Below are 12,099 nucleotides of genomic sequence, written 5' to 3'. Positions count from 1 at the left end.
ATGCCATATATAATATTCTTTACAGAATTTTGAGCATTTAATTTAGCATGCTTAATAGCTATTATATATTCAATTAATCTTGGCAGATTTTTTTATTTATTTTACATTTATAAAACATGCTCTTAAATTTCGAACTGTCTCGGGGCATTTTGACTTGTAACAGCCATCGCAATTCGTTGAGATTTTAGTCAATAGTTGATTTTTTAAAAGCACTTTTTCCCGTTTTGACTGCGTTCATGCCTAGAATGGGAATTTATTCTTCTACTCTACTTGTAGCTGGGTTGAAAAAATACAAATAAAGGATTTTTTTTTATGGTTGTTAGCTTTTTATTATTTGACTTTCATCCTCTACCCTGACAAATATCAAATCCTTGAATTAACTAGTTTAATTAATAATTATGACTTTAAAATTGGTGTTAATTGTTTAAAAAGGTTTTACTTATTATTATTTGAATCATAATATTTTTTACACCCATTTAAAAATTGTAAATATTATTTTGTTATTGGTTTTCTTATGGACTCAGTTAAATATAATATTTTATTGTTAAATAAAGTTGTATAAGATGAGTTATGAAAACATTATTGTGAACCTATAATGTTATTCAGTTTCGCATTTATTAAAAACTCAAATGTAAGCAAGTTTAAAAGTAATTCAAATGAACCAGTTTATTTAGATCAACTAGTTGTGACTTTAACTTAAATTATAAATGGAAATATATTTTAAAAAAATGATAAATAAATTTAAAATATTTTTTTATTCTAAAATCATATCTCTTTAAAATCAAATAGTCTTTGCTTTTCTCTGTGTTGGATTTTTGGATTTTAAATTATCCTAATTTTTCAAGATGGATATCTATATAATGGGTGCCATTTGTAAATTTTATAAATATATTAGTGTGTGCATTATATGTTCGCCTGTTTTTTTTATGATAATAAAAATAATAAAATTATTATTATAATTTTTATAATTTTAGATTATGTTTACTTTGTTGTGTCTAAATTTTTTTTATTATAAATAGTTATATTAGTTGAAAAAGAAATAGTTAAATTTAGAAAAGAAAACCATCAAATTAAAATAATAGTTAAATTTAAAAGAATAATGATAAAACTTGTAAAAAAATTATTTTGATTTAAAAAATTCTTAAAGTGTCAAATTGAAAACAAAATATATACACAGGAATCTCTTTATATAATAATATAGATAACATACTATATAGCTCCTTAAAATTAGTTTACATTATATTATGATTATATTTGATAGAACAATTGATGGTATTACAAAATGTATGATTGTCTTAAGCAATACTAAAATTATTTCTTTATTTTAGTTTTAAATTTTGAAAATGATAAATATGAAAAAGGTGAAGCAATTTCTTTTCAAGGAAAAAACGATATTTACCTTTAATGATCACTAATAATTAAAGCAACCAAAACCAGACAGATGGATGGTGAAAAGGAAAGGTAGGGTCTCCTTGTTCTAAAAGTATATCGATATCATCTTATCTTATAATGGCAATCAAATTATTGCTTTTATTGAATTATGAAAAATAGGGAAGTAAAAAGTGAAATGAAAGATGATAAAAATATAAGACTGCAAATTTTAAACAATAAATTTGATAGTGAATTATGTTTATTTGTTATTAATAGTTTTCATTTATATTTATTGTTTTCATTATTATTTATTTTATCACAATAAATAATAATATAACAATTAGGTAAATATTAATAAAGTATTAACAATATAATTGATTTTTTTATATTTTTATTTTTCTTTTCCGTCTTTATTTCATCGTTTTCCAACTTTTCGTGAAACAAATGAGAAATATCACTCTATCTTCTTACAAAGTTACAAATCTTTATGTTTGATACATTTTTTAAATCAACTTATGTAAAGGAAATTATATAACTTTTTTTAAATGTTTACTTTTAAGTTATATAAAAATTAGCATTAAAGTTACAAATAAGTTAACAATATTATATTTATATTATACTTTCAATCCTAAAAGTTATTATAAAAAACTATTTATATCCTATAAAAAAAAATACATATACTTTAACACTCATAACTTTACAATAATTAATTTATGAGGAAAAAACAAAGCAATATTATTTAATATTAAATGCTTAATATGCTTATATATTTTATTAGTAGGAACAATATTGAAAAGGAGGACTCTATTAAAAATAATAAATTGGATTTACTATTAAGTTAATTATTGATAAAATTAGTATATACTCTTTATATTTAATTTTGTGATTTACTTTGATTTTTATATATATATTTTTTAATTAATCAAATCACAATAATTTTTTTCATTAAATTGGCATTTTTAAAATATCATATATCAAGAATTATCGCGTATCAAAAATATCACGATCACAACAGACGAGTTTTAAAATTCAACATAATTTATATTTTTTATATGTGATACTTTTTAAATGATATCAACGTTAATTTAATAAAATAAATTAAATTGATTTTATTTAAAATATATTAAAATTTAATAAAATTGAAATAGAATATAATGACTCAGGAACCAAATTATAAAATAAACTTATCATTTATTATAAAGGATATTACTTTCATTTAATTGTATATTTCTTATATTCTACTATTTAACTATACACAGTAAGATTAAGAGAAGTGATTAAATACACTGTGTATGATCCACTCACAATCATACATATGCTCTGTGCATTGATTTGCTTTTTCTATTGTTAATTTCACCCCTTCCATTCATCCAAACCACAAAAGCCTCTCTCTCATCTAAACCACCCATTCATCATCCCAGAAAAAATAAAAAAAAGGCAGGTCACCAATGAAATCCATGAAAGAAAAACAAAAAAACTCTACACACTAGAACCAACTCGTGAATCCTTCGTCTTAAATAATTGAAAATTTCCCATATTAACAAGTTTTCTTTTTTTTTTTCATAAATAGATTATGACTGTATGTTCACTAATCTATGTATAGTTTACTAGAAACGTATTTATGTCACATACATAGGTTTCTGTACAATTTTTTTTTACATATATTCACTTTTCTTTTCTTAAACACACATTTAAAAGAAATTACAAAAATTAATTCTTCAAACGTTATTCACTAAATTAAACTTCTATATTATATAACCTCTACATAAAAAAAAAAACAAAAGACTATATATTAAGTTTGTTAGAAAACTTGTTGTAATGTATTATTTAACTTATACATAATATTTAGAGAGAGAGGAAGAAAATATAACTTTTATAAAAGATATATAAAAATTAATTTATTTTAAATAATATTTTTTTTTAAAACTATCCAGTTAAACTCACCTATATTTACATAAATCTTTTGTTGTTCATAGTCATAATTTGGTTTATCACTTAGCTAACCTTATCAAACTCCTATAGTGTTTCTTGTAATACAATAATTATAACTTTCTAATTATAAATGAACCTTTTAAGAATAAGACATTGATCATATTATGGAATGACTACGAAGACTAAGAAGTTGGAACTAGAGACATGAAAAGTGATTATAAGTATGATTTATCATTCTTATTTTCATGATTAAATTTAGTAGATTGTTTAACGAATAGATAAATCTTTCACTTTTGGAGTAGGTCATATAATAAAATATTAGACTATTTAATGTGCAATCAAATAACGTCTACGATATAAAATATAAGTATATATTAGGTTAATCAATCCAAAAAGGTTTAGCCTTTTACGGAAAAAATTAAGAATTACAAAATAGAAAAGTATGATGTGTTATGATGAGATTGAATGGTGAGTGTTTAGATGATTGAGTGTTGATGGATGTATGTATACAGGTTCCATGGTTAACTGAATATGTTTTTCAGAATCACAATCCTAAGCTTTCATTCATTTTATCAAAAAGAACCAATTTTTTCTAGAGATTCAACACAACAAGCAATCCAAATTAATAAATTCTATTCAACTTAGAAAATACTTCAAAATAACAAATTTTGGTGCAGAAAATACAATGTGATCTTAGACAAAGTTGTGGTACACACGTCCACACATTAGGTAAGGTTGTGGTACACATATTAGACATCTAATATGCACAACTTAGTAGTTCACAAATTAGACATTTGATTGTTCATAGATTAAACATCTAATTGCTCATATATAAGAATTCGAACCCACTAAACTTGTCATAAATTAAATCTTCAATTAGTCATTAAAAAGTCCTAAAATTAATCTGTTAACATTTTCCATAACCATTTATCATTATATAAACAATAGATAATATATGAACTTGTTTATATTTTAGTTACACAAAACTTCGTCCATAGGTCTATTAGATCATTTATCATTATATCAATTATAGATAAATATGAACTATTGTTTATATTTTAGTTACAAAATTCATATCATTGATGGTTCACCATATCTAGTGAGTTGAACATATTAGACCATCTATATAAACAATGTAATGGTTTTTTGTATAAAATGTTTAATGTCTACCGATGTTTTAAAATCTAATTTTAATCAATAATTTTAGTTAAAGTTTAATTAATCTCGATTGAACAAATTATAGTTAAAATGGTGAGTTTAAACTTAACTATTTAAAAAAAAAATAGGTGTTCTAAATATGATTGAAAATTTTCTCTTTGATTACCAACATAATTATGACAAAAGGTAGTAACTTTATTGTTTCAAAAAATTGTTGAAACGTTGTTCAAAGTATTATGTAAAGAGTGTTTAAAAAAATCAGGAGGAAAGTTAGAAATTTAAATTATGCATTGTTCACTTTTCAAAAGTTTTCTCCTAAACAATAAAAAGGTTTAGTTTGATAAATAAAGGAAAAAGAACTAATTTTTGCATATACATATATAATCATCAACTAAAAACATGAAATCTTCCATAATTTGTTCATGATATAAAATTTAAAACTTAAATGATAAAATAAAAAAGATTTTTTTGTATTAAACATAAATATTTCAATCACCAACTAAATAAAATATTAATTAAGTTGGAAGTTAAAAAATCTTTCATCAAAATAAAAGTTGAAAAAACAACAATTATATCATACACTGTATGAATTATAACAATAAAAAAGCACTTATTATAATAGTATTATCTTATTATAATAAAAATTAAATTTCACAATATATATATATATATATATATATATATATATATTATTAATCTTTAATTTTTAATCTAATAAAAAAATGGTGTGAAATCTTTTATCTGATACTCATGTTTTATTATTATTGTCTTCGGGTGAATCTCCTTTCTTATAGATCCAATGGACTGCTACAACTTTGTTAATTTTTTTCTGAGTAATATCTTGAGATGCTAACATATTTGAGAGTATCTTTTGGATAGTAAATATTGTGAACTCAATCTTATTTACCATTAAAGGAACAGTAGTAATGATGATGGTATAAATAAAGTTGTTTCCCACAAGTAAACATAAACATAACAAAGAAACAAAAAAGATATAGCAAGCCATTAAGAAATAAATCAAAGAATCAATGAGTGAGTTTCCACCTTTTTCAGCAACTAAAAGTGGTGGTAGTAATCCATGGTAACAGTGCCGGTGATTCCAGCAACAAATCATACCCTCACCAATCATTTCGCTAACTACGCTTCATTCACGATGTAAAGTGGAAAGATTGACCTATGAAAGAAAAGAGGAAGGTGATACTTTTAACGAGTGGATGTGCCTAGAAAAAGAGAGAAAGAGGGATAGAGTCAAAAGGCTTTTCGTTCAAACATATAAAAAGAAAAAGTTTAACAAAATTGTAATTTGGTGTATCGAATTAAAAAATATAAATTTGTATTTTACTTATATATTATAATATGATTTTATTTTTAATTTATGTAAAAATTTTAATAAATAATAAAGAATAAAGAAGAAATAATTGTTTATTTCTTATTATAATTGATGATCTGGTATTCATAATTAATTATAGGTGCATTATTTAGTATAGTAATAAAATAATTAAAAAGTACTAATTAGTAAAAGATATGTAGAATATACGAGTAATGTTTTCATTGAGTTGTTGTCAAATACCGAATCTGAGATGTGCTGATCTAATTTGGTCTGATCTGACAGGATCACTTCAAATGACTAACTACCTAATCTATTTGGCTTTATACAGTTGTTTAACGCAATTTGAATCGAATTAGTTACTTTAGTTTGTCCCAGTGGACCAATAATAAAGGTTGAAGAGGGATAAAATTATAGTATGTAAAAAAATGGGATTGGACATTGGTTTGATACTTTCGATGTTACCAAAAGGGGCAAGCCAACATACCTTAATTACCTTCTCCAAACGTGTGGTAAAGCTCGCAATATTTTGCATGCTCAATATTTACTAGTTTTTCTAGTCATTACTTAACTTGTTACCTAATAAAAATCACATGACGAGAATAACTAAATTAAGAAAAAAAGCTTAAAAATGTTTGATCAAATAAAAAATACGATTGTAAAGTCTAAAATGCATTAATACAAAAGTTTAAAAATTGTTGTTCGATTTATTGGATTGATTAAACTTTAGAAAAGAAAAATTAAACAACAAATCAATTGTAATTAGTTTGGTTCAAATTTGAAGTTATAAATAACTTAACAAAACTAACAAGGGACAGTTGACAACATGTCAATTTATTAATCAGTGAACTCAACTAAATTCATCAATCATCAAAGAGACCAATTAATCATGAATTGAACTGATATAAACTGTCAGGAGATTAGTTTTAAGATTGATAGACAAACATAAAGTATAATTACTCACATTTGACAAATAATTAAGTCAATGTTAATCAAAAGCTCATAGAAATTTAAGATATAAATATAAATTACATGTATTTACTGTTGTATTAATTGTTAATAGCTAATTTTGACATCCAAATTTCTTTTACATGTATCTTTTTAAACAATTAAATAAAACACTTAAATTTCTAAACAACATTTAAACACAACATAACTTTAACGGTTAATCTTTATATATATATATATATATATATATATATATATATATATATATATATATATATATATATATATATTACTATCACAATATGCATTTTACGATTTTAAATTATAGTAAGTTCAATAACAAATATGTAATTATGTGTAAACATCATATGATTGAAACAACTTTATGTAAAATACTTCTTCATTTATTTATAAGTGTATGGTGCCGTAAGCGTTAGTGGGAGTCTTTAATGTTCCATTTATGTATACTTTTACTTTAAAAGAAACTTTGTTTTTATTGTTATGCATCAAATTTTAATATTTTATTGAACTACATTTACCGAAAAAGTATAATACAAATGAAGTTAAAGTTCAATCCACGAAATTAATATAATTGTAATATAAGTAATTTTATGTATTTTTTCATATTGTTCACGCTTTTATTTTTACTAAGTGTAAAATTTAAATTCATATTTGAATGTATAATATATATTGACCTTTAAAAGGAGGAAAGGGGTTAAAATTTTAGTTGACAAAATTCAGAGTTGGCAACTAGTGATTGAATAGGAGTTTGACCAGAAACTCAATATTATGATATGATTTATTGATTGGGATTAAAGGTAGGCTCCACGTAATAACTTCCTTTGTAGGGGTGGCAATAGGAAAACGGTGTTATGTGATAAGGATTAAGATTGTGGTCTCCAAGGATTAGTCCTTTATCTTTTCAGGAAATAACACAGATTATTAGCTTTGATGAAATAATTCCATATTTCTACCTTTATGAAGCCAGGACAAAAATGTATATTGTGAAACTAGGAGAATTTTAGAACTATCCACGATATTAGAAAGGTATAATTTATATTACTCTCGTGTTTTTTTCCACTTCTCAAACTTTTTTCTTCTATAAACTTAATCTTCACATAAAATACTTTCCCTCATTTATTAATGTATTAGTATATTATGATTTTTTATAATGCATCCTTTTTAATAAATGATGTTCTTGAACTTATATCTCTCAAATTATTTAAAGTTTCTACCGGGATTTTTTTTTTTCATTCTGGTTGTTATTATTATTAGTTAAGTTCCTGAATTAAAGATAGAGTTGTCAAAACAGGTCATTTGACCTGATCCGGTTCGATTTATTACGGATTGACCACTTAGTAAGTCAACCTAATTCGACTCATTTATCAGCGAGTCAAAAAAATTCAAACATGTTCCGATCCATCACAGGTTGGTGAGTTAAACGGGTTGGGTCACTGACTCACTTAATTATAATTTTTTTAAAATAAAAAAATTATAAACTTTTTGTAATTTAAATATAAATAAATTTCACTTCCAAAATGATATTAAACTCAAGACAATTCAAAATAATAAAAAAAAGTACAAAATAATCTTTTTTGGTATATTATCATAGTGAGTGAGGAGAGTATTTTTTTTAAGGTTTATTAAAATAATAAATTAATAAAATAAAATTAGGTGAATTGGCGAGTCAACCCAGCTCATCACGAGTTCAACCCGGATGAGTCAGATTTAAATGAGTCAAGTTGAAAATTGACTCGCATAAAAAGAAATACATTTTTCCAAACCCAATCTGGTTCAAACCTGTAATGGACCGGATTGATCCATAGATTGTAACCTATTTTGACAGTTCTAATTAGACTAAAGTAATTATAATAATCTTAGTAAGGTATACGTAACTACGAAAATTTTCAGATTTTTTTCTTAATTTTATAAATTAACATGGCGATCCAGCACAACTGATTATTTACTTTATATTTATCTTATACATTTTGTAAATTATTTTCTATAAAATTTCGAAAATAAATTTGTTTATATATTTCTTGATAGTTTTTATGAGGATTCTTATCATTGGAGCTTTTCTTTTCACAATCTTTTTTCAGATATTGGATTTTTATTGGGCCATTTTTTCTTGTATCTCTTTTTTTCCTCCTACACCCCGTAAAACTTGCAATTCCCAAAGTAACCCTCATTAAAAACATAATAACAATTCCTGCACATCTTTTTTTTTTTTATATTAATTTTCCAGATTGGATATTCCAGAAATTCTCAAAATATATTTCAGGAGATATGTTTTGGAAGTTATTTTGAAATTTGAAAATACTTTCTAAAATATCCAGAATATAAAAATATTTTTTGGATTGAAAACATTTATGAATCTGACATATCTTCCCGAATGTTTAAAAAAAATGTAGACTCACGTGCATGAGTTAGAGTAAAATATTGAACTTTAAAAAAATGTTGACTCACGTGCATGAGCTGGAGTATAATAATGGTGGCCGTTGGTATATTAAAGGATATGGAGCTGAAACTTTTTGTAAACTAAATACAAGCGATGGAGTAGAGTATTTGTGTCCTAATGATGCATCAAGCCATGGCACTCCACATCATCTACTACAACCGGCGTTGAAGTGGAAAATCAAGTTTTATGTCACTTCTCACCATCCAATTTTGTTCGGTTAATAAATTTGAGTTTTGAAAAACTCTAAAAAGATAGATAGTAAATAATAAATTTTAATTTTAAAAAACTCCAAAAAAAAAAAAAGATAGTAAATAATAAAGGAATAAAAATTGTTCTTTTACTTTTTAATCATATCTGTTTAATATTTGTATCATCTATATTCTTTTACATCTTCTTTTTTGGGTTAAATAATGTCACTTGTAACTATTTTGTAGAAAAATTTTAAATTGGTTTTCTTTTTTATTCATATTAATTTAATTTTTATTTTAAAATTTTTGATGTAATTAAATAATTTTTGTTAATTCGGTGTTAGCTGAAATTTGATTGTGTTAGTTTTGATCAAATTTTTATTGAGTTAATCTTGGTTGAACTTCAATTGAATCACTTCCAACCAAATTTTGATCGAATTTAACGGTTAAGCCAATTTTGATCGAAATTTAATTAATCTTAATTAAAAAAATTTTGAACTGATTTGGATTGACACATACTAAAATTCAAGACGGGTTAATTTTAACTTGTTGATAATTTTGGATGAATGTAAATATATGTTTATGTAAACCAAAAGTTTAATAATATATTTAAAAATGATATTCTTTTATATTTTAAAAGAAATCCACAAAATGACCATGGTCCATAACAATTTTTTAGGGCTTGGTATATTTTTAGTCTTTGAACTTTTTTTTGCCACAATGCACATGAATATGAACCAAGCCATTTGGATTGGACCAAATTAACCAATCTAATTAAAGGATTGAATTTCAAACATCATTCATCCAAATCGGATTTCAAACACTAATATATCTATCTCTCTCTCTCTCTCTCTCTCTCTCTCTATATATATATATATATATATATATATATATTCCAGATTTTTATTTACATGTATTTTTTCGTGGAAAAATTATTTTTGAATTAGGTTTAAATTATTCCTAATGACAATTTGAATTAAATGAAATTTATTAAGATAAATATAAAAAATTAGCTTACCTTTTTTTTTTTTCAAATTTTACTCATTTAGACTTTTAGCATCAAACCTTTATTTACAAATTAATTTAAACTCACATATATCTTATCTTAATCAACATATAAAACAAAAAAACAAAAAAACAAACAAACTTATTTCATTCTTAAATGAATATATATAACATTTTTAATTACTTTGATTTCAATGGCTAAATATACGAAAGAACTTAATTTGAAAATGAAACAATAGTTGAAATTATCTTGTGTACATCAAACGAAAAATCATTTACATTTTCTTTATATATGTACAACAATGGAATATGCCTGTGGAAGAAAATTACAGATTACATAACAAAGAATATTGAATTCCGAAGATATAAGGAGACTAACATTACTTCTTCATGGTGTTTCTAACGTCTACGCCACTTTTCTTTTTAGATTTCTCTGTTTTCGTCTTCTATGTGCCTTTTTCTTCTTGGAGTGAGAACACGAATTTTGAGTCGACTCCTTTTCACGAAGCATTTCCACCGATGAACGTGTGACGCTCAACATCTTTGTTTATGCTAAAAAAACAAAAGTTGGTATAACAAATTAAGAATGCACATGCACGGTTAAATAGTATAAATACGAGATTTAAACCAAGCAATGAAATACATGGTTAAATTTTTAAGAAGTTTGACAAAATCACTAATCTAAAGTTGTGTATCGGTTGTTGAAGGAAATAAATTTGTGATCCCTATGGGTAAATTTGTGCAGAAACGAAAGAAGAAATGCTGACCATTGCAGGAAGGAGTAATTACAACAACGTGCATGTCAGAGTTGTTAGGAGGTAATTGCAAACGAAGGGGATGAAGTTCGGCATTGAATGGGTTGCGGCAGCACACAACAATATCATCATGCCCGGTCTCTTCCTTTAACTTCTCCTTCAAATCCTCCACGCTACTTCCTTGGAATGAGAAGAATTTTTCTTCACTCTCATTAGAATTAGAAGCATCTCCATTTTCCACGTTATAAAATACAATCCTTCCATCTTTTATCGGTGACGCAGCCTCCAGAAAATCTTCACCCTGCATATAAAACCGAACCCATTATAAGATGTAACCATGGCTGATCCTAGTCTAAATGTTTGAGATTAAATATATTTTTAGTGGCTAGACCTGATTTGAAGGAGACTTGAGATATATACTGAAGGAGTCATCGTCCGGTGGAGAATGAGAAGGAGATTCTAAGACGGGAGGAGGGAGCGAAATTGGTTTAGGAGGTTGTTGTGGTCGAAGCTGTACAAGGTCGACATCCCAGAGGATCCAATTTGTGGTTGATGAGCGATGTGGGATATCGTGAGTGATAGAATTTTTCCAGGGTGGTAAGCCTTTGTTAGCACGAAGAAACTGTCCATAACGTGTTTTAAGCCTGACGTATGCACCTTCTCTTACGGGTTCCCAGTCCAAAGAAGAGTTTAACCTTGTGGGAAGGGTCTGGATGACTTTCTTACCTGTGGCTCCTAACAAAAACGGCATGTTGGAGGCTGTTAAGTATTTTTCATAGCAACTCTTGAGTCTTATCCAGTTTGTACCCTGGACGATTTCCACGCTCCATTTAGCATTTTTGTATATCCCATTTCGATCTTGGTAAACAGCTTCTTTGTCATTGTCTGCCAACAGATATTTGTCATGGCGACTCCTCAGACGCACCACCTGTGCCTTTTCGAACACCTCCATTCCAA

General features: G+C 25.6%; 1 protein-coding gene across 1 annotated transcript; it reads right to left on the bottom strand.

The window, feature by feature from the left end:
- Window positions 1–10,608: 10,608 nt before the first annotated feature.
- On the bottom strand, window positions 10,609–12,099 carry LOC106758449. The gene is made up of 3 exons (XM_014641373.2): window positions 11,534–12,099; window positions 11,155–11,443; window positions 10,609–10,939 (listed from the first exon to the last, which is right to left on the bottom strand). The coding sequence occupies exons 1-3, from the start codon at window positions 12,092–12,094 to the stop codon at window positions 10,935–10,937; spliced, it is 855 nt and encodes a 284-aa protein (XP_014496859.2). The 5' UTR covers window positions 12,095–12,099; the 3' UTR covers window positions 10,609–10,934.

This window comes from Vigna radiata, chromosome 4 (genome assembly GCF_000741045.1).
Source record: "Vigna radiata var. radiata cultivar VC1973A chromosome 4, Vradiata_ver6, whole genome shotgun sequence".
In the NCBI taxonomy this organism is placed as follows: Eukaryota; Viridiplantae; Streptophyta; class Magnoliopsida; order Fabales; family Fabaceae; genus Vigna; species Vigna radiata.
The sequence above is the reverse complement of the archived record's forward strand: the minus strand, read 5'-3'. Positions and strand labels throughout refer to the sequence as shown.